At 30.8% G+C, this 25,486-nt stretch overlaps 1 protein-coding gene across 1 annotated transcript; it reads left to right on the forward strand.

Moving 5' to 3' along the window:
- The first annotated feature begins 16,133 nt into the window (after window positions 1–16,133).
- LOC25484948 (patatin-like protein 6) lies at window positions 16,134–21,006 on the forward strand. The gene is made up of 4 exons (XM_013614029.3): window positions 16,134–16,575; window positions 16,743–17,948; window positions 18,618–18,918; window positions 20,586–21,006. The coding sequence occupies exons 2-3, from the start codon at window positions 16,827–16,829 to the stop codon at window positions 18,885–18,887; spliced, it is 1,392 nt and encodes a 463-aa protein (XP_013469483.1). The 5' UTR covers window positions 16,134–16,575; window positions 16,743–16,826; the 3' UTR covers window positions 18,888–18,918; window positions 20,586–21,006.
- The last annotated feature ends 4,480 nt before the right edge of the window (window positions 21,007–25,486 follow it).

Raw genomic sequence — 25,486 nt, forward strand, 5'->3', positions numbered from 1 at the left:
GAATTTTGTCAAAAAAAAATAAGTTGAAGGGAATTTGAAATTCAAATTTGGAAGAGGGAGGCGCCAAATTTTTAGGGTTTGGGTATGCATTATGTACCTTTAGATTAGATATAAAGATCTCTCTTGTAAAAATATCTTACCAACTCATTAAAATATCTACAATTTTATTGTGAATTGACGTAGTTGACAGTGGTACGTGTCACAAATAAAAATATATAGAATCACTTTCGCCAATAAGATAGTTTTTTATCTAGATATTCTATATCTATATATCGTAGTCTGATAATAAATTTTGATGGAGAACTTATATTGACTACATAAATCTATCGTAAATAATTTTGTGAATTTATACAAAAAAAAAATCATAATAAATGATGTTCGTTATAAATTTACTCGCGGTCAAATTACTGTCTATTGAAGAGACTGAAAATCATGTTTTAGATAAATTTCCAAAATTTTACCACAGGTCGCTAACGCGACAAAAACACTAAAAATAGATTATCAAGATCCTCATACGAGTCGCATCCACCTGAACAAACAAACGTCCTCTTATGAACCCCACCCACCTGAACAAACAGACTTATTCGGTTGAAGTACCCTTCTTCTCCTGATTAAGTTGGATTCAATTTATTACTCCAAGTAGTTCTAAAAAGTTTACTTTTGAAAATGCATCAATTGAGTGAATGAATTAATGTATATTGGTGTGTAATTCCTTTCTTTTTTTTTAAGAAAAAAAAGTTTTCCCTGTAGTTTATTGTTACAAAATCACAATTGATTTTCTATTTTGTTGTTCAGTTTGATATGAACCCTAAGCAACTGTTGTTGACATTAGAAATGCATGGATATACGGTTATATTAAGTTGTGATGATATAATTTATTTATTTTTCATCAAAAAAATTTGTTGTTGCCAAAAAAAACCACACAATATTTTTATTACCACGTCTTATATTTTTTGACAAAACCATGTGACAGCTATTATTTTCATTTTTATTCTTTCAAAAAAAATAAATTAGTTTTGTTATTTTTTAATTTAACGTTACAATAATGGTATTCTTTTAGTCATATTTTCTGATTCAACATGTGAGTGTCACATATATCACTTTAGGTGCCATTTCACATGGTAAAGGTTAATCCTTTCCCACCATGGGAAAGTTAGAGTCAATGATTAGATTAAGTGAAGAACATATTCTTAACATGCTCTCTCAACACTAGATTTTTCTTCACAATATCTTCCAACAATTTAAAAATTCTGAAAATTAATTTTCAGAAATTAAAGAAATCGAAAAAATATAAAAAAATTCAGATTTTTTTTTAATTCTGTAATTCATTTTTTGAAAAAATGAAAAAAAAAAATTGTTCAAAAATCTTATTTTCCTAGAAAAATTAAAAAATTTAATTTCAAAATATTTTTTTTAAAATTTTTATTTTATTTTTCAGAATATCTTATTTTATTATGAAATTAAAAAATATATTTTTTTAGAAAAATAAAAACTTATCTTAGTTTCCAAAATTTTATTTTTATTGAAATAAAAAAAAATTATAACATTCAATAAATGAATTACAGAATTTTAAAAAAAATTATCTGAATTTTTTTATATTTTTTTAATTTTTGAAAATTAATTTTCAGAATTTTTAAATTGTTGGAAGATAGTGTGAAGAAAAATCTAGTGTTGAGAGATCATGTTAAGAATATGTTATTCACTTAATCTAATCATTGAATTCAACTTTCTCATGGTGGGAAAAGATTAACCTTTCCCATGTGAACACACACCATCACTTTAACCTATTTTATGCTGTCAAAATTCATAGCAATTGATCTGATATTTTAGGTGCCATTTCACATGGGAAAGGTTAATCCTTTCCCACCATGGGAAAGTTAGAGTCAATGATTAGATTAAGTGAAGAACATATTCTTAACATGCTCTCTCAACACTAGATTTTTCTTCACAATATCTTCCAACAATTTAAAAATTCTGAAAATTAATTTTCAGAAATTAAAGAAATTGAAAAAATATAAAAAAATTCAGATTTTTTTTTTAATTCTGTAATTCATTTATTGAATGTTAGAATTTTTTTTTTTTTGAAAGAATGGAAAAAAAAATTGTTCAAAAACCTTATTTTCCATAAATTTATTTTCTTAGAAAAATTAAAAACTTTAATTTCAAAATATTTTTTTAAGATTTTTATTTTATTTTTCAGAATATCTTATTTTATTATGAAATTAAAAAATATATTCTTTTTAGAAAAATAAAAACTTATCTTAGTTTCCAAAATTTTATTTTTATTGAAATAAAAAAAAAATTCTAACATTCAATAAATGAATTATAGAATTTTAAAAAAAATTATCTGAATTTTTTTAATTTTTGAAAATTAATTTTCAGAATTTTAAATTGTTGGAAGATAGTGTGAAGAAAAATCTAGTGTTGAGAGATCATGTTAAGAATATGTTCTTCACTTAATCTAATCATTGAATTCAACTTTCCCATGGTGGGAAAGGATTAACCTTTCCCAACCTTTCCCATGTGAAATGGCACCTAAAATATCAGATCAATTGCTATGAATTTTAACAGCATAAAATAGGTTAAAGTGATGGTGTGTGTTCACATGGGAAAGGTTAATCCTTTCCCACCATGGGAAAGTTAGAGTCAATGATCAGATTAAGTGAAGAACATATTCTTAACATGCTCTCTCAACACTAAATTTTTTTCACAATATCTTCCAACAATTTAAAAATTCTGAAAATTAATTTTCAGAAATTAAAGAAATCGAAAAAATATAAAAAAATTCAGATTTTTTTTTTAATTCTGTAATTCATTTATTGAATGTTAGAATATTTTTTTTTGAAAAAATGAAAAAAAAATTGTTCAAAAACCTTATTTTCCATAATTTAATTTTCTTAGAAAAATTAAAAACTTTAATTTCAAAATATTTTTTTAAGATTTTTATTTTATTTTTCAGAATATCTTATTTTATTATGAAATTAAAAAATATATTCTTTTTAGAAAAATAAAAACTTATCTTTTTTATTGAAATAAAAAAAAATTCAAAAAAAATATTCTAACACTCAATAAATGAATTACAGAATTTTAAAAAAAATTATCTGAATTTTTTTATATTTTTTTAATTTTTGAAAATTAATTTTCAGAATTTTTAAATTGTTGGAAGATAGTGTGAAGAAAAATCTAGTGTTGAGAGATTATGTTAAAAATATGTTCTTCACTTAATCTAATCATTGAATTCAACTTTCCCATAGTGGAAAATGATTAACCTTTCCCATGTAAACACACACCGATATTTTAACTACTTTTTTATTGAAGAAAATTTGTAATAACATTGTCAATTCATATAGTTTAAGATTACCGTTGGACACAAACTTCTAGCGCAAAGATGTCGGATATGAAAATTGTTGTAGTAATTTGCAATGCTTAACTTTAATGGACTAAATTTTGAAATTTTATCTTAGGATTTATAAGAGCTCGTGCGACACACATACTCTCGATCCAGTAGTATTGAGAACGCTTGTCAAAATCCATTGTCTATTATGACACAAGGGAACACTTTTTCGAGCGCCCTAAAAATACTTATTATCTTGGCCTATAAATGTTGCATCACACATGCAATTTTGCAATAAGGACAGACTTTTGCAATTGTCTTACATTTTAACTAAACAACCCGGTCACAACAATAACGTGAACTTTCACATAAAAATATCTATGGTTGGCTCAACTCTAATAGAACATGATGAATAGAGAAAACAAATCAAAATATTTAAACATTACTAATGGCTTATGTTAAACCCTTTCAAATACTAATAGAACATGATGAATAGAGAAAAACCAAACAAAAAATTACATTAATTAATGAATGTATTGGTTTTGTTGTTTTTTTTATTTGTCTTCTTATAATAAAGACCAGGGGGAGTAGTTGATATATTGTAATTTATAAGAGGACAAGTATCAGGTGAATGTTGGTATTGGGTGATACTCTTTCGAATTTTCTTTAACCGACTTTTTTTTGTGGTATCTGGAGTTCGAACCCCAGACTTTGCATATAATATGCACTGTCCTTACCAACTGAGTTAAGCTCATAGGTTCTTTGACCGACTCTAGAGGTGGATTTGGGGTTTTGTTTTTGGTTTGGCTAAATTTTATTTCATATCAAAAGATTTGCCATATATATTTTCTTATAACTATTTGATCATTGTTTTTTTTTAATTTCAATAAAAAGAATTTTTTTTTCTATTACTTTTCACATCCTATTACTTTTTTGCGCACTCTAATTTGATTTTAAAATACGAAATGTTTAACATATTTTTAGGGGTTTTATAGCGTGTTTATGCCGTTCAGATTTCATAAATCCGAACTGCATAAGGTGCACAAGAAATTTTATAGGGACCGAAAAGAATGTGCCCTTTTTTCTCTCTAAAAGCCTAATGGAATCTCAATGGCCCAACACTTTTTAAGATATCAAGGCCCGACTATTTCGTTTTTTAGAAAATTGTTGTTCTCACTTCAAAAAATACTATGACACACCTGGAAAAAATCATTTTACCCCTAACTATAGCTAGCAAACTGCAATTGACTCAGCTGCACTTAAGTGCAGTTCCTGCTTACTTACTCTTAATAATTGTTCATGTGTTTTATCCACGTAATTGTGTCAGAACTTGAAACTGCCTTTTGTTTAGCATGTAGCAATTTATGACTAGGAATGCTCTATATTCTAACTACCATAAGTTAGCCACATAAACTACTGCAAACGAACCTCACTCTATTATTATCATTATGAAAGTTAATAGGGGAAATTGATAATGATAGAGTGAGTGGTTATATTATAATTGGACTAACTGCATTATCTTACAACTTTATCTTTTGCGCAATGTGCTTCGTTTGTAGTAGTTTATGTGGCTATGTTGAGCTTATGGTAGTTAGAATATAGAGCATTCCTAATCAGAAATTAATACATGTTAAACAAAAGGAAGTTTCAAGTTCTAACACAATTACCTTGATAAAACACATGAATAATTATCACCAGTGAGCAAAAACGATAGGTAAAAGAGATCAAAAGAGTATACTCCAAAATACCAAACCAACACCACATCTTATTTGATTTAATTATGAAACTTATTAATCCAATATAAAACAAATTTATACATCATGCAAGACATATCTCACTGCATAATAGATTTGACATGTGACTAATAATTTTTTCAGGCCACTATTGATTCCTAGGCCGTGGACATCATAATATTGCCTCGAGCCCCATTTGAGCATAAATAGTACTAAGATAGTACTTTCCCTACCTCTAGCATCATTTTGGAAGCATGCACTACGTAAAGAAAGACCGTCAGATTTACATGTTTGGATGTGTATTTTCAAATAATTAGTGCCTTTCCCTCAAAAAAAAAAAATTAGCGCTTTACAAATACGCACTTTCAAGAATATTTTCACCTTTAGAGAAAAAAAAAAAAAAAAAAAGGAGAATATGATATTTTCTATTAGCGAAGCGAGAGAAAATTTGTGCCCTAATTTTTAAGTTATGTTTCTTCTTGTAAGGTCTTAGTTTACCAATTTTCATCTTTATCCATTTTTTCCTTGTTGTTCTTTAAGCAAACATTTTAGATGGACTTGCATGTCAGATTTTGATAACAAAGTGATTAAAATGAAATTTGTAAATAAGAAATGCTTACATTTCATAACAATGTTTATATTTTTCTCATCTTTAGTTCTTCCTATATATTAGGAAATAAATTTTTTTGAAGTCTTTTTGTAAGGAACAGAAACTCAACCCCTATAACCCTATTTGCTAGCATTATCCTGCATATATGTATTGTATCATACCAATGAGAATAATGTAAAATATGTCATTATCTGGATGAGGGTGTCACTAGGTCATTTATAGGGACAAATTATTAGACTTATAACAAATGGACATTGTTGGGATAGTGAATGGGACTGAAAGAATGGGCAAGTGTCGAAGAGATTAATGTGAAAAGGACCTGAAGTTATGGCCATTAAAAAGACAAGCAATATGCAAAGGGAGAAGAGAGTTGTTACTAGTTACCCTATAGAGAGAAACTAAAAACCTATAATTTCTTTTTCCAAAACCTATTGAATTATAAGTAGAGTAGTGATATTTGTACATCCAATTGATGATAATTTTGGTGACAACCTTGTTTTTCTCTCTTCTTATTGGTCAAAAACAATGGAGAGAGAAAAAGTAAAAGAGATAATAAGAATGTCATGTGAGTATAAGAGAAAAAATTATGCAAAAGTTATCAAAAAATTGTTGTACAAATATCATTTCTCTTATATGTATGTCTTAAATTCAGAGAAAAACAAATTGTCAATACATTTTGGAATGGGATTGTTAAGTTTCAACTATGTTAGGAAAGTGTTGCCTTTAATTACTACTATTGTTTGTGTAGGAATAGCAAATCCTGGATTAAGAAATTATGTGTCCCAAACCAACACACAAGTTTTTGTAGGAATAGCAAATCCTGGATTAAGAAATGATGCGTCTCAAATCTCAATCCAACACACAAAAAATAGTAAGCTACAGAGAGCATTTACAAATATGTTTGCATTTTTTTTACGAACAAATATATTTGCATTGAAAAGCTTTTTCCCTCCATAATTCTTAAAAATCGTTTCTGTCTGAATTGACTTACGCGAAAAAATAGTGGTTTATCCTATTTGAATGAGTAACTTAATATGAAAACGATTTTTGAGAAATCATTGGGAATAAAAGTAACTATCTTTATTATATTTATTTCAAGGTGCCATTTCACATGGGAAAGGTGAAAACCTTCCCACCATAGGAAAAATGCTTTTAACCATTAGATTAATTGAAGACTACACATTTAGTCATACTCTCTCCACACTATATTATTTTTTTACCACCCTTTCTCTCTCCCCACTCACCCATCATCACCAGCAACATCACAACCGCATCCCTCTTCTCTATCAGCTACCAACACATTTTCTCTCAACAGTAGTATGTTCTAACAACACTCCAACTTCACCACTCTTATCAACCATTTCATCCCAAACAGTAAACTCTCATAACATATCTCATTCCAAAATCTTGATTTTGCAGTAAACAGCAATAATTGGTTGATTTTAAAGTTGGGCAATTGAAAACTCTATTTTACATTCATGATTTCATCATAGAAATTCATCAATCTCTTCTTCTCAACAACTTAACCATTAATCTTGAACATAATGTTTTTATATTTAAGTAAATTAATGTTTTTTTTAATGGAAACAATTTAATTGATTTTTGGTGTTTTGTTGTAAGATTTATAGAGGTTCTTCATCAAAGTGAAAATTGTTGAATAATAGATTTATGGATGCAATAAAGGGGGTAAGGTTGTAAGGGCGGTGCTATGGTGAATTTGATGTTGCAACCTTGCAGGTGATGGTGGGTGAATGAGGACATGGAGGAGAGAGAGAGACAATAGTGGTGGAATAGTGTAAAAAGGATATAATACAGTATGGAAAGAGTATGATAAAGAGTGTAGTCTTCATTTCATCTCATGGTTAAAAGCACTTTTCCCATGGTGGGAAGATTTCCACCTTTCCCATGTGTGAAATGACACCTTATTTCAACCGTTTAACATTAGGGTGGGCTTAAACTTGCTATATGTTAGATACACCTTACTGTTGTGCCAATTTATATATGAGCACAGCTATATCGTTGAAATTTAAGGTCTAACTTATCCTTACAAAATCAGTTCATAAGGTGAGAAGTGTATCATCTCTATAAACTCTTATAAAGAGTATTATCTATCCGATGTGGGACTTGAATTTTTTCTAATACATCCCCCTCACGCCCAACTTTCGTTTTGGGTTTGGTGCGTGGATAGAGAAGTGACCCTTGAATTCGACAAACTTTGATACCATGTTGAAATTGATGCGTAACTCATCCTTATAAAACTAGTTCATAAGATGAGAAGTGCATCCTCTTTATAAACTCTTATCAAGAGTCTTATCTATCTGATGTGGTACTTGAGTTTTTCCTAATACATATAAAACCACACCGTCTCCCTAAGCTACTGGCTTAAATGTAGTTATAGTGCATCTATTTTTGCTGATTTATAATTTTGATTCCTTCATTTTTAAATCAAAAAATAAAGAGATCAAAAAGTGCACTTAAATTTAAGATATTTCATGTGCTTAACAATGTTTTACAATATTTTCGTCTTCATCCCTAGAGCTAACATTTGAAAAGACTTCTCGCAAGACTATATTAATCACAACATTGATTGCTATGATTTATCATGTACCATGGTTCCGGACCTCGACATTGTTCTGCCCAAGCTAATTTCAACACAAGGTTAAAGCCATATCACATCAGGGCCAGCCTAAGGGACTGCCACTACGGTAAGAGTTTTAGACTCCAAATTTTTTAGGTTCTGTATTAGATCTTATTTTTTTGGCAATAAATATATTTTTGTATGTCAAATTTTATAAACATGCACATCCGTAACTCAAATGATATTTAAATGAAGAATCATAATTTATGTCGTAAGTTCGATTCCAATACTAACTATTTTAAATGAGGATAGAGTCTCTCACAATATGATGAAACAAAGTTTGATTTCCAACCAAAAAATGCTCATATTGATTGGGGAAATTCTAAAAAAAATCTTAATATTTGTGTTATTATCTCTAAACATACAAAAAATGGTCTCTATTTAAATTTTATTCTATGCTTAAAAAGACATTGGGTCGACCCTAACTCACATGCCAACATAATTATATTGATATCAATTTCATTCACCATGGTTCATGAACAAAAACATAGAAACATATATAAATCAGAATTTTTTTAATTCTACTAGTATCACAAAGAAATCAAGTCAGACATTGATTTGCTTAAAGAGATGATGCTCTGCCATAGCAGACAGCCAGACACGCATGCATAAAATTGCTACATGACAATAACAAACCCATATCAAAAGTACTCCTCCACAAATGAATAATATAGTGGCTCATAAACTAACCTAGGAGAAGAAAGAACAAAGTTAAGAGTACGAATGGTCATTCATATGTCTTTCAATCTATTATTCACAAGACTCAACTTGGCATTGCATTATCTAAATCGATTTGACTAATCAGTTTTCTAAAGCAAATTGACTAATTCCACCTATCACATCAAGCACTATTTTGATTTCTTCTTTAAGATGTATATTAAGATTTTAATTTCAATTTAGTGGAGCTTGTTGGCCACTGTTGACTATGATACCAATACTTGAATTAAGGAAACAGTGACGGATTATGCAGTCCAAATCAGGCAACTATACTAATCCATATGTGATTTTTTTATTTTTATTTTTTTTATCTTTTTTTTCCTACCTTCACCAAAAGAAAAAACTAATCATTGTGTAATGACAATTGACAAATCCGCCCCTTTATTTAGTGAGTTAAGTAAAATATTAAAATTGATGGCATTTTTTTTAAATCTCGATATCTGATCTAAGATTGACTAATTCGTATGGATCAATCCAACCATCACTTGCGATGGCCCATTTAAATGCTTATGTAGAACTTGTCCATCAAAATTGACATCGAAAAAAATCGAATCTGAGATCTTGAGACGAGGATACTTTAAAATCTCAGGTCAATCAGTAAACCCATAAGAATTAAAATTGAGGGCATTTTAAATAGGAAAGTAGTCAAAATAGTTTATTCAGCGCACATATCCTCGCACAAAGTCGTTGGTGAGTTAAGTAATGAAATTAATTGATAATAGTCCGAAACTAAAAAAATAAAAGAAAAAAAATGTGAATTTAGATGCTTCTTAAAAGCTGAAATTACAATATCTTGAAGAGAAAAAAAAAGGATTAGCAGATATTATTAGGGGAAAATGTTGGGATTGGGTGCTTCATGAATTTAGTATCGGTATTATGCGAGATTAGTCACTTTAGTCCTTGAATAAGAAAGAAGTCCTCATTTTAGTCCATAAATGCAGATAAATTGAAAAATAATCTTTGAATGTAGATTATATGATAGTCAATTTAGTATCTGAATGCAAACTCGTTAGTCAATTTAGTCCATAAATGTAGACTCTGTTAGTCAATTGAAACTGACTAACAAAGTCTACATTCAAGGATTGTTTTGCAATTTCTCTGCATTCAGGGAATAAAGTGACTACTTTTTTCCTATCCAGAGACTAAAGTGACTAATTCCCTATTTTTCATTTAATATGATATATCTAGTTGTATCCGACTTTTATATGAGTAGAAATTAAACTTAGTTTTTTTCAAGAAATTAAACATAGTCGGGGTTTTTCAAGAAATTAAACATAGTCGGGGTGATTTAAGAAATTAAACATAGTTGCTATTCGGGAAAACAAAATTAAACGTTTATCAACCACTTAACTAAGATATTAAAGGGTATATAAAAGGATTAATAGATCTTTATCCCGGTAATATATGTCATTTTCAATTTTCCTCCCTATAATTTTTTTTTTATTTACCCCCTGAAAAAAAAAATTGTTTTGATTTACCTCCCTAATAGGCCAAACAAAAACCAAATATATTTTTTTTTTCAAGAAATTTTCGTTTTTGTTTGGCCTATTAGGGGGGTAAATCAAAACAATTTTTTTTACAAGGGGTAAATAAAAAAAAAATTATAGGGAGGAAAACCTAAAATGATCTATATTAGAGGGGATAAAGACCTATTAATCATATATAAAACAACCACAAAAAAACGTTTGAGCACAAGAAGTGCAAAGAGTCTATCCAAGATCAAGGTTTAGAGTTTAGATACACCGTACAAAGCTTCAAAATAGGCGAATAAAACAAGCAGCAAAAAAGAAAGGACAAACTAAAAATATTGAAGTTTCACCCTTTCACATAACGCCCGACACCTTTCTTCTTTCCTTTGAAACACTCTAATGTTACACTCTTTTCAAATTACCCAAACAACAACATATAGCCAAATAATGTTCATTGATTATGTATCTGCTTTCGAGAAACCCCGTTAGCCGTCAAACTAAAGTAAGTGATTAAAAAAAGAGTCATGAAAGACCGTAGAAAAACCCAACCAATCTGAAACTAGCTGCCACGCATCGAAGACACCGCAATTTAGAAATAATTGGTCTGTGTCTTCATTAGAACCACAATTAACACAAAAAATAGGCCCAAAAAATATGATTTTACATTAGCTTTATTTTTATTTTTTATCATATTTCTAAATTATCGTACTAATTTTTCTTTATCATATTTCTAAATTGTCCTACCATTATTGTTTTGAAATTCAATCTAGGAGCAAAGAACCACGGCAGATTATGTACGAAGTACAAACCGAAAAAATTAGGCAAAGAACCACGGCAGATTATGTACATAGTACAACCTGAAAAAATTAGACTAAAGTTAAATATGTACCATCTTATCATTGTTGCTTATGATTTGAGCAAATGCAAATCAAAGATATTGTAAATCCTAATTTCCGATGCCCGAGTAGTTTAGTACTTATGTACCATCGAATTATGTTTACACACGAAAAAAGATTAAGCAAAAATTTAGATGAAGAATTTAATTAATATACACTTTTTTTTTTCTTCTTTTTTTGTCAAGTAGTCTAGTGGTTAGAACTCACACAATTTAATTGCGGAGAAGTGGGGTGTCCGGGGATCAAATCTGCATATAATATGCAATATCCCTATCAACTGAGCTAAGCTCATGGGAATAATATACACCTTATTCTACATATGACTTATTATATTTATTAAGTGACGTGATAACATATGAATCGGTAAAATAATTGTACACAGTATACTAATAAAATTCATTTACCTATTGTCACGTATAGTAAAGCTTGACAATTATTTTATGGATTTACCTATTAATTAAGTATGATTTTCTTGATGCTAAGGATGCTAGCACTTAATTTTTCTTATGTTATTCCAACATGTATGGATGCAATGATTTCATCATTGGAAAGAATTTGATGAACTTATGGATGCAACGATTTTATGAAAATGGAAGATATTACGGCGGTGAAATTCGAGGTGGAGGTGACGGCCGATGATGGTAAGTGTAACTGTAATATGTAAACACATCGACACTCAAATCATTTTAAGCTCGAGAACGAGATGGATGTTAAGAGTTAACGGATAGATCATAATGGCATAATGCTTTTCTTGTATAGTGTGATAGATGTGGTATTAAACTTGACCAAGTCTAAATTTATTATATGATTATTGATAAGAATTGGTTGAAGCTTATTGTTGAACTAATGGAGAGAGAAAGCAAAGCATTATAAAAGGTTAAAAAAGCAATAACATATATATGCAAAATTTTAGAAAACCCCGTGACGCTTTTGTTATGGAAAATAAGAATTAACAATGAGGAATGATTATCCATTGATTTTTTCCAAGTTTAATATTTGCACCTGATGACCAGAAATTGTCCCCCTGTCCTACTGTCTTTTATTCATTGTCCTATTTATTTTCTTCTTCTCCTTTTATACAGAAAACAAAACACTGTGGTTCCCACTACCTTTGGCCATGGCAATGCCCCCAAGCGCCAAGCCTTATCTGATTCAAAGGCCAAACTGGTCAAATCTACCACTACCCTCCACAACATAACAACTCTCAAATATAAAGAAAAAACAGACAACCAATTTGGTAACACTGCATTGCTCATACACAATTTCACTATTGGAGTAATACTTGAATAGTAGTAGTGCTTTCCCTCTTTTCTTCTCTTCTCTCACCGACCCACTCTGAAGCCTTGGCCCCACACGTATTTGCCACCAGCAGCGTTCTATTCTAATCTTGTGTGATGATTATATATAAAACTAAACTGTGATCGCAAAATTTTGTCAATGTTTGACCCTTGTTTCATGTCGATCTCTTAAGTTTATGTTTGGTATTAATGCGAATATGTCAAAATTAAGGTGGGTCAATCCGATAAAATGACATGCGTGATTGATTTTTTTTATAAGGAAATGTCAACAAGTGCTCCCGATGTACTGGTTAAGACCTTTAAATGATAATTTATCATAAAAATATATATAATTAATGCATCGAAAATCGAAATATTTAACTTTTTTATAAAGTGTGTGTTTGGTATGGCGGTGGCGAGAATTGATTTTGATAGAATTGAGTTTAAGTGAATTGATTTTGGTTAAAAGTGAGTTGGATGTGAATTGATTTATGTTTGGATACACTTCCTTAAAAGTGATTCTTATGAGTTGATGTTGTTTGGATATTTTACATCAAAATTGATTTTGAATGTGTATTGACCAAATTATCCTTTTAATTGTATTTTTTTAAGCATCCTTTTAATTGTATTTAAAATTAAATATCTCATTTTTATTTTAGATAATTATTTCAACTTATCTTAAATGGATTTATATTGCTTCAAAATTATTTTTAAAAAATATTAATATATTTTCAACAAATTTTACAAAAACAATAGTTAAAAAAAGTTTAGAACATTCAATTTTTCCATAAACTTCAAAGCCATAGTTTAATATATTTTCGTCAAATTACAAGCATGTTCAGTTTTTAACAAGGGTATAATAGAGAGAAGCACACAAGAATTTGCTGGAAGTTTGTAACACAAAGAAAAACTTGCTGGAAGCTTGACGTCAAAAAATTAAATTTCTCAAATATTAATTTTTATGGACTAGAGTAAACAGTGAAGATGAGAGAAAACGTAGAGATTGAAACGAGTTCTATAAGAGGAAGAGAAATTTAAGAACGAGACATATCTAAGAAAAAGATAAAAAGATGGAAGTGGGGGCAAAAATGGAATAAAGTGAGTTATCTAACTATTAACAAAACAATAAAGGCAGAATTGATTTAAGCCTCACCGTAGAAGCTGAGATTTGTAGCTTCTTGTAGAATTGATTTTGGAAGGTTGAATTGATTCTGGAAAAGGTAACCAAACATGCTGCAAAGTGAAAAAACCACGGTGAAGGAGGGCAAACGTCGTTTGGTAGTGAAAAAAGCTACACCAAACAGACACAAAATAATTTCTTCTTTTGGAATTCTTAAGAGTGCACCAGAAACACTCGTTAACAAAACCATTTTTTTATAAATAGACAACCTTATCTCCTTTTACATATACTTCTTTTAAATTTAAATTTTCCAATCCAAAAACCTTAGAACTAGAACTAAAGTATCTTGAGAATAAAAAAAACTAGAGTAATTTCCCAACAATGTCTTCATTTAAGAGCAATACTAAGGATTTGTGAATTCAAAACAGTGAGTATGTTCATCTCTAGTATGATGTGTGATGAATGAACATCTCAATTTTGCACATATTTTGTTGTGGAGCAAAAGTTATGTTTCACACAATTACAAAATATATAACATAAATGACAACAATACAAGAAGAGCATAATTTGGTAAGGGATGATGTATATAGGGATTAGAGTTTAAACTCATGACACCCTATTTATTTACCTTTAAGGTGAATTTCTCTAACCGCTAAACTACTTAACAAAAAACATAATAATTTAAAGATTAACGGGATGAATTTCTCTAATCGCTAGGTTATTTGACAAAAAAAAAAAGATTAACGGTGGAAATGAAATGTAATATAAATGACTAATTTAAGAAATCAATCTAAAATATGAGTCAAAATGTTGTAAATATAACTATAATATCATGACTTTAAACATATAAAATTAGTGTTCCCGTAAGCTTAACTCAGGTTGTAGAGACAATGCATAATATATACATGAATTAGAGTTTGAACACGGATATTCTACTTATTCTTCTTAAGAGATGATTTTTAGCCACTAAATTTCCGTAAAAAAAAAATCAAAGGTGAAAAGGAGTAGCTCACCAGAATTTAATACAATTTTTAATATATCTCTTCTAGAGACGGATCCAGAAACCAATCAAATGGGGGCTGAAATTTTTCAATAGATGTTACCTAATTTTCTTTTTGTAATATATGCTGGGAGAAATCAAATTACATCGGTGTAAAACTATTTTGCACTTTTTTTTTATCGAAACTATTTTACACCATCACCATACATACAAATTATAGTCTATTAAAAATAATGATATATAAAATGTAGGGTTAATATATATAATAGACACAACATTGAGGGGGTGGGAAGAGGGGCTATCGTCCACCCTTACCCCCGTGAATCTGTCCCTAATCTCACAAAAATTTAACAATGGATTAGGATTAATTCATCCCAACTCGTCTCGTACTCTCATTTTATCAAATAGACTGATGATTAGAATTCATTTTAAAGTGAATAAGTGAGTTTTTGTAGTTCGAACTTCTACATATTATAATATATTGTTCATATCAAATAAGCTAAACTTTGTTATCTTTATTAAATTTGATAGTGTGACTTCAATAAAAGAAAATATTCTATGTGAAATCGATGTTAGTCTAGGCAAACATCTTCTACTAACTACTATTGTAATAATAAAATTTGGATTTTGAGTACATGATAAAATACTATAATTTAAATTTTAATTTCCAACTTTAAGTCATAGTTTTGTTTAAATTGTCCTTCATACTAACCCAGTATCATCTTAAATAGACTCCTGCCAAAGTTGCCCCTCAAATCATTGGGGTTTAGGGACGATTAAAGGTCTAAAACATGGTTTAACAAAAATAAAAAGTTGAGTTAGGTACAAGCATTGGTGTATAACTGTATATATGTATACAGTTAGGGTGGAAGAAATTGCAAAATTGGAACGTTGATGAAGGAGGGGAACGTTGTTGAATGACGCCACAAATAGCAAGATTGACGGTGTACAAGTGTCGGTGAGTGATTGGCAATGATCAATTACTAAAACACAATTTCTGTTGTGGGACCCTACTGCTTGTCCCCCTCTCAGCCTCTCTTGTAGTTGAGGATGCCATATATAATACATTAGTCCTTTCCTATACAATAGTAAATTGATAATAAATTGTTTTATAGTATTTTTTTTATTTTTTTTCACATTATGGATTTTTCAATATAAATGTAGGCCGTAGAAGCCTGCTGAATAGCAAGTGAATCATGGTCAAAGTACTAAAAAAATTGTTCGAAAATACATGGATATATTAAAATTGTTAAGTTAGACACTTTCATTCGAGTCAAAAGTCGACACACAAAACTTTACATTGTATAAGTTTTATATGTGTTTACTACTTTGTCTACATATTAAAAAAATAAATTAAAATAGGGATTAAAAATGTATCTATAAACTATATATAAGGATGAATGTATAGATACCATATGGTGTTGAAGCAGCTGTTGTAATTTGGCATCTTCTGGTTCTGTTCGGTGCTTGTTTGTTGGTTGATTGTTTACATAGATAGAGAGGAGCTAGCTTTGCTACTTTCGGCAAAAGGAACAGACACACAGAGAAAGAGAGAAAATTAACACAAGAGTGGGATTTTAGATTACAAAAGGGTGGGTACCTTTTGACTCACTTTCTCTCTGCTCTTTTTGTACCCTTAGAATAGAATAATTACCTTCACAATTAGTTTTTCACTGTTCAACTCAACTAAGACACCCTCCTCCACTCTTTGCTTCTCCTTATATATTTCATATTTCAAAGTGTTTCCTGGTGATTGGTGAAGAAGATTATTATTGAATGAGGTATGTATGTTTTTCTTTCTTTTTTTATTTTAATTTGGAATATTCTAATTCGTAGAATGTCTTTGAATTGAATTTTCAAACTTATAAAGCCAAATAAAAAGAATAACAAACACGTTTTTCTGAAGAAATGTTTCGTTTTCTTCTTTTCTTTTTTCTTTTTTCTATAGGCGTCACTTCCGAGGTGAAAATTCTCTACAAACAACCTTCTTCATGCAACAATAATCACGTTTCAACAAAAGCAGAAAACAATAATGGATTCTAGTGATCAATTTGAAATGCAAGAACCAAGCATTGAAACGGATAAGCTCAGCTATGAAATCTTCTCTATTCTTGAAAGCAAGTTTCTCTTTGGATACGATGATCAAAAGCTCTGGTTCCCTAAGCAAATACCTGATGTTGACTCTCAACAACAACCAACCGTCGCCACCGCCGCCGTTGACTCTGTTTCCGCCGTCAAGAATCAGCGTGGAAAGATATGTATACTCGCAATCGACGGAGGAGGTATGCGAGGTATTCTTGCTGGAAAAGCTCTCGCTTATCTTGAGAATGCGTTGAAGAAAAAATCCGGTGATCAGAACGCCAAAATAGCTGATTATTTTGACGTGGCAGCCGGTGCCGGCGTCGGAGGTATTTTCACGGCGATGTTGTTTGCTACAAAGGATCAACGGAAACCGATTTTCTCGGCGGATGACACGTGGCGGTTTTTGGCGGAACAGGGGAAGAAATTCTATCGTCAGGGAGCAAGCTCCGGTGGGAGAGGATTTCTCAAGAGACTATTCGGTAGCGGAGGTTCGAGTTCCGTTGAAACAGCGACGGCGGGGATGGAGAAAACGGTGAAAGAAGCTTTTACGGCGGAGAATGGTCGTTGTTTAACGCTGAAAGATACTTTAAAACCGGTTCTGATACCGTGCTATGATTTATCCAGTACGGCGCCGTTTTTGTTCTCACGTGCGGACGCTTTAGAAACGGATAGTTTTGACTTTCGTTTATGGGAGGTGTGTAGAGCAACTTCAGCTGAACCGGGTTTACTTGAACCGGTTCAAATGCGCTCCATTGATGGTGTAACGAAGTGTGTGGCGGTTGATGGTGGTTTGGCTATGAATAACCCTACAGGTGCGGCGATTACACACGTGCTTCATAATAAACAGGAGTTTCCGTTCGTCCGAGGGGTGGAGGATTTGCTTGTTCTTTCGCTTGGAACCGGTCAGTTGTTGGAGGTTAACTATGATTATGATCGTGTTACGAGATGGAAGGCGAAGGATTGGGCCCGGCCAATGGCTCGTATTTCGAGTGATGCCTCCGCTGACCTTGTTGATCAGGCCGTTGCTATGGCGTTTGGGCATTGCCGGAGTACTAATTATGTCCGTGTGCAGGTATGTTTGTCGTTCAAATTTAATTTACAATATTATTATTGGTATGCAGTGTATGTGAGTGTTGTAAACCCTAATACCAAGTTACAAAAAGGGAGAATTGTTTAGTACATTATAGTTTATAGTTTATGATGAAAGATAGTACATTTTTGTTTAGTTACAGTATTTGAGAATAATGAGGTGAGAAACAGGTGATGTTGAATTGATAAAAGTTAAGGGGAATTAAATTGAGTCAATTTCACACCAGCAGGAGAGTAAGGCGTGTGGGGTTTCATCCATCATAGGGGATATCTTTTGCCTTGTTTGTATATAGCAAGTTGAAGGGTATGTATGGGGTGAGATAGCTGGATTTGGACTTGTTTTGGGAATATCTCTTGATGTTAATTAATGTTGTCTATTTTGTCCAGAAGAATGTGTTTCATTTTTAGGAAATTTTTGTTGGTCCGTAGTTTTGGTAATTAGTTTCATTATAGCATGTGGAATGCTGTGGTGTGTGCAGTCAGTCTGTGTCACAGAAATGAAATGGTCTTTAGGATCAAAATTAAGAGCTAATTCCAGAGTATTGAATTTCATTTGATGTACTAAAATACCTTTTTGGTGGGGAATTGTGATTGAGTTTATTATCCTGGACCTGGACTAAGCATGAATTGATCTGTTACATGAACATGACAGGCAAGTGGCTCAAGTATGGGGCAATGTGGTCCCAATGTTGATACAGATGCAAGTCCCAGCAATGTAAAGATGCTGATGGGAATAGCAGATGAGATGTTGAAGCAGGAGAATGTGGAGTCAGTTCTGTTTGGAGGGAAGAAGATTGGAGAGCAGAGTAACTTTCAGAAACTTGATTGGCTTGCTGGAGAACTTGTTCAGGAGCATCAGAGGAGGAGCTGCAGAATAGCTCCCACTGTTGCTTTCAAACAAGCTACACCAAAACCCACCTAGAAGCCCAAACCCAACCCGTCTAAACAAAACGGTAAGCACACTCATTGCTTGTTTTGTTACTTCAATTCAATAATTTACAGACATATCCTTTCAAATAAAGCTTTTCAGGGGACCCCTTGAGTAATAAATTACCAAGGTGAAAGCATCTTATTTAAATCAAAATAGTAGATAAAACAGTGAAAATACTATTCAGATATTTTTTTACAAAGAAAACAAACATGCCCTGCATTGCTCAACTTAGATTCTTAATTTCTAATTGCTCCATGTACTAATCAGATAACAAACAATTTAAACTTTTATGTTGTCTGTTAAAAACTCTGTTGATGGGGTGAAATTGTGAACACATTGTACCTATTGTTTTCACCTCCAAACTATTCAAACACACTTATTATCAGACCCGCAACTCATTGAAACTTGTGTTGACAGCTAAATAGTAAACACAAGCACGGTCTTTGGTAATTTTTAATCAACACCCTTAATTTGTGGATGTTTTTAAAAGTTGAAATTCCACACAGGTTCATCATAGTAATAACTACTGCATTTAAGTTTGTTCATTCACTGGCAATTTAGCAAAGAATTGTATTGAATGAGTTTGTCAGCTTCTGTGTATTCATGGTCATGGATGTTGTGTAAGTTGTCTCCTCATCATCAGTACAATATAGAATTATATAAAATGGTTAGGCAAGCAATTGTTGTTACATGGTCGTATAGAATGAGAGAACATAAGTTATGTCGGGTCACCGACACTCATTTGTTAGTATTAGGAAAGGGCATTTTAGTCAATCTAGTTCAAAATGGGAAAAGGGTAGGGTAGGAAGGAACTTGGAAGATGTTAAGAGGGTATTTTATTTTGGTCATAAATAATAAAATCAGATCATGGAGGACCACCCCTCCAAAGTTTTCTCCGTAGTCCTGAAAAGGTGCTTCTCATGTCATGATAAAATTATTGCCGGTTTGTTTGTTTTTTTATTTTCAAATTACGGGTTGTCGAGTGGTTGACTATTACAAACAGTGATCTTTATTGTACAAAAAGGTATTTCTGAGGGCATTTAGGTAGTTTGCTTGAATTTCTATTTGTTTGGGGGATTGAGGCCTTTCTAATTAGGTTCTTTATGTGGTGGTTTATGTTGTCTTGTTTCCTCCTTCAAGTATATATTTGGATACATATTTCTTTGGTGTCTTCAACAACCAAGATGGAAATGATCCATGCCCTTTGCATAGATGACTTCTGAGAGATTTCATAGAGACAAAAATTTCATACTTTTGAGTAGTGGTCCTAATATGCTATTGGAGGGTCACGTGGGAAATTAAATTCACACAATTTTGACTAAATAATGTAAATTTGGGCAGTTGGATATGGAATTCTATTTATTTTGCAAAGGAATGATGATATGGGGACAACAACATGAACATGGCAAGACAGGACATAATTTTTTTAAGAAGAAAATAACAAAACAAAAAGTTATGTCACGGTAGTCACATGTCCAAAAAAACAAGACAGAAATATTACTAGATCATTCCAAACATATAGTAGTATATTTTACCAACCACAATTTGATTGTACCAAATCTTATCTTTTTTTTTTCCTTTTAATTTGGTACTTAGTCCTTGCTCATGAAATTTACATTATTTCATTTCGTGAATGGCTAAATCCTTGTTGTTTTTCTCATTCAAATTGCTTGTACTAAAATGTTGCAGGTCAAAAAATGTTGCCGGGTAAAGACGGATATATAGAAGGCAAAGCAAAAAAAAAAAAACAAGAAGATGGAGAAAGTAAAGGAAAAGAAGAGTGCAAATATCAAGTAGTAGTATAGCAGCTTTACTTTACTTTTGAAGATAGACAAGGGTTAGAGAGGTGTTGAGTGAAAAAGACAAGTGGTGTAATTAAAAAGGGTGGGAAGATCTCTGTGGGATACTTTGCTCACCAGAGGACAGACATTATGGTGTCCACTCCATCTTTCTAGCTATTAGGGTAAAGAGACCAAGAAAGAAAAACAAAGTGTACTACTCTACTAGTTGAAGCTTTTTAGGGTCAAACATAAATCAAGTGCTATTTTTTTATTTGAAAAAAGAATGAAAATTCAGAGGGTGGTGAATTGGATTACATTCTCTTGTTCTATAATTTTTGTTTTTGAAAAATAATTTGCAAATCTCTTTTTCCTATTGAAAAGTTTCAACCCTGTTCCAAATAAACTTTTGGTGACGTTTATGGTGGGTGAATCTATTAATTTTCTCACCATGGGAAATGTCCACTTCTACCATTGATCTACTAGTTCAATATTGGATGGCTTAGATTCCTTCAGTGTATCTTTTATACCAATTAAAGAACCGTACCTTTTGGTCCAATTTCCATGTTCTATTTGCATTTACTTATGAATATGTCCACTTCTACCATTGTTTTTTTGGGTAACATTTTTATTCTTTGTAAGTTTTATTTTGACAAAAGTCTTTATAAAGCTTAGTTTCTATAAAATAATGTGTATTTACTTTTTATAAAAATGAAGAAGATATTTTTAATCTCTACTATTAAAATATTGAAACAAAAAATTGGTGATGATAAAAAATTCTATAAGGATTAAAATCAAAATAATTTTTTATTTGAAGAAACTAAATTAGCCCATTCAAATTGACACCAGAGAGAATCGAACCTGAGACCAAGTCAGGCTAATACCACTAGACCAACACAAGTGGTTCAAAATATTTATATTTTATTTAGGCTGGTGAGTGAAGATAATATTTTTATCAATTCGTATGATACTTTTTAATAATGGATAGTGCAAATTAAACTGTATTAATATTTTGAAAATTAATATTTGGTATTTTCATCTAATATTTTTGTTGTTTTTTTTAGCACCATGATCAGATACATTAATTTTCAAGTCTGCCTTTAGACCTAAGTTGTAGAGATATATTAATTACAGATAAATTATTATTAGATAAATAAGTTACAAATAAAAGCAAAAACTTATATGTAGTTTTGCGGATTTTAGTGGCTAAACAGCATTTATAGATAGATCCCTACGGAAAACATTTATAGGTAGATATAAATTATCTCAATTTAATTGAATTTTAAGAAGAAAAAAAGTAAATAAATTCAGTTCAGGAAAAAAAAATGTGGTTGGGTATAAATGTAAGAAAATAATAGATGTCAAATTTACCGTAGTTTTTATTTTTAATATTTTCTTTTGACGATTTTTTTTATTAACATCATAACTCATAATCATAATGTGTAGAATAATTTATGGAAAAAAAAAAGAAAAAAAAACATAATCATATAAAATAAAATTTAAATGCATGTTGAAGTTGGTAGTGGTATGGTAGCAGGTAGGTCTCCCTCCTGTTCTATTTCAGTCATTTAAAAAGTAATTCTTTCAATCTAAGCCATGCAATATATAAGTATTATATCGATGGTGGAATTAGGCATTTCCCATCATGGGAAAGCACGCTTTTGCTTCCCTCCATTTACTTTCTTTCATTTAGTGTTCATTTATAAGAGATAGATAATGTTGATTAATAATTAAGTTGATCCTACAAATGGATCTCACAAAGCTATCACGTGTCTATCTTCGAGGTTTATTTTTTAACGTGGCATGGAAATGAAATCCATTATAACTTGTATCCAAACAAACCAAGATAGCTTAATAATTAGTATTTCGATTAGCTACGCATCTAATGTGCAAAAATTGTAAAATATGAAGTTGATAGAAAGAGATTTACACTCATCTGCAATAGCTTGCGTATGCGTGGAAGGTGTTTGATCATCTGTAAAGTCTGAAATCACATCCAACGATTCATATTTGACAATAAAATTATATTATTTACTGGTTATAAGGTCATAGATTCGTGAGATTCATTGTTGTTAACCTAAGTCTCATGTTGGACAGATATGACTTTTGATAAGAGTTTATAAAAAGGAGACCTAACTCATTTTTACAAAACCAACTTGTAAGGTAAGGAGTGTCTCCTCTTCGTAAACTCTTATTCGCAAAAAAACACTTAGTGCTAAACTATTCTGGTGGAAAAAGTGAAGTTTTTTTTTTCTCCCTTAACAAAGTCAAGGTTGATTTATACCAATTATCCAACCTTTTTGCAATTTTGCTTAATCGTGTGTGGAAAATCTAAACTAGTAAGAACAATGCATAATATATGTAAGGTTCGGGATTCAAACCTCCGCCACTAAAACAAAATAAATCCTCTCCGCATTATTTTACACAAAAAATACATTTTCTTTGATCATTTTCCCACCTATTTAAAAAGCTATGTCCCTCTAACCAACCTCTACTATTCAAACAGCCATTAAGACAAATTCAATTCCTATCATATAAATTGCTACTTTTTTTAACATCTTTGTCTTGATTTAATCACATTTAGCAGTCTTATAATTAATAATGGGAGGCTTTTGTCCATCTATTTTACTATTCAATAGTAATTGAAAGATACCATATGTTTAGATATAAAGCAAGTTAAAAGCCTCTTTTTCAGGTTAAGCCTGATAGCTTTGAAAGGGAGTATCAAGAATATTGCTCCCAAATGGTTAAAAACAAGTCATTATGGAATCGGGTTGTCGTAGCTATGAGAAATGTAAAAAAAATAAAATAAAATTGAGTGACAAAGAAAGGTAAAGTTGATTACAATGGTTAAAAAGAACCTATATATCCGTTATAAAATACATGCCATTTAAAGTTATATTCACATAGGTCACAATCAATAAAGAAATGAATAAGTATAACAATTTTATAAAATTGTTCCTATCAAATATTAGTATTAGCGATTGTTCATAAATACATATCGAAATATAATGACTTGTGAGCGATGCACACAATATTAATCTGAAAGTGAAATAGAAATGAACTAGTTAATGTTGTATGGAGAAAGTAAAATATTACTTTAAAACAAAAATGATTTGTTAAACAACACTTTTTTTTCTTTTTTTTTTGGCAGAAAACAACAACACTTTTTAGGGATTGTTAATTGATGCTTAGTTTAGTGAATTAATTAATGTTGTATGGAGAAAGTAAAATATTACTTGCTTCAAAACAAAAATTATTTATTAAACGATATTATTTTTAGAGATTGTTAAATGACACTTATTTTAAAACGAAACTAGTATATTATGTATGTGTGAGAGAAGAAGTTCTTAATTACTTTCATGTTTAGATAGGAGATAATAAAGTTAATATGGACCTCAAGTATTAAGAGGTAATAGGACGATTTGTCCTTAAATCGAGCACTTCAAAAGTCATTGCAGCTGGTGTTAAGTCCTTGTTTGAAGAAAAATTATAGTGGGTACATTCCTAATTTTGTCATTTTTATTTGGGGCTATTCATCTTTTTTCAATGTATATGCTAATGCCCATTTTGTCTACATGCCCTACTTATTCATATCTTCTTAATTATTAATTTGGTGTTCTTTGTTTGGTATTACCTATAGCCTCCATAACGCTCGTTATCTTTGATTTGCCAAATAGCACCACCATCTACCCTCCCTTCACAAGTATATCCTACAACTAATTAAATAGTTTATGGTCTTTATATGGATGTGACCAAACTTTATAATGGAATCTTTCTTTAATTAATCAAAATTATTGGCTTATCCCTTCTACCACTTGGCCATTTTTGTTATGTTCAATGCCAATGAGTCCTCCATTCCCACCCGTTATCATTGTTAAATAAATGGGATTAGAATGGTCATTGGGCCCCAAACATGACTTTCTACTAAACTCATTTAAATTAATTATAATAAGAGTGACAAAGATGACAATGATAATGACAAAAGGTATTCTTTATGAGATCTATCCCCTTCAAAATATAATTCCAAAACAATAATTTATATTGCATCATGTAATGGATCGATCACTCTTTTCTCTCTTCAATCAGTATCATACACGAGCTGAAATAGAAAGGAAATTATTTATGGCTCTAGTTGTTATTTAGATTAGAAGGATTACAAAATTGAGATTTATTGGTGAGATTTATCAAGTCACTATTTAGGTGCCGTGCTCACAACAACTTCTTTGTGCTTTTGATAAGAGAGTTCAACTAAATTTACAGTTTTACAATAATCAAGTAATCGAATTCAAGTGAATTAATGAGCTTTAACAAATGATGAATGATCAATCTATACTTATGACGTAGCTAAATTTCGGATTATCAGAGTTTTCATCCCAAAAAACCACTACACTATAACTTTTTTAAAGATTTGAAAACATATGACCTAGTGATATTTCACTTTCTCTAGTCACTATAAACTATGCATCCCCGTGAAACGTGGAATTGGTTGTTTATCGATAATAAAGCTGATAATATATATTCGAGAATGTTTGTGAAAGACAATAATTTTACTCAAAGGAGTAAAAATGAGTGGTTCCGTATAGAATAGACCCATCAAAATATTGGTTCATCATGAACCAATTTTTTTCAACGGTTTGATTATGGTACCTATCCAATTTTATCATGGTTCACTCATACTAAATCTAAACTCCAACTTTATCTTCTCTCATTGTACCTCTCTTCTCTCTCCTCCAACTATGCAATAAAACTACAACATTTCTTCTCAATTTTTCACTCTGAATCGAGTGGTTCACCTTAACAAAAGCTCAA

This window comes from Medicago truncatula, chromosome 1 (genome assembly GCF_003473485.1).
Source record: "Medicago truncatula cultivar Jemalong A17 chromosome 1, MtrunA17r5.0-ANR, whole genome shotgun sequence".
NCBI lineage: Eukaryota > Viridiplantae > Streptophyta > Magnoliopsida > Fabales > Fabaceae > Medicago > Medicago truncatula.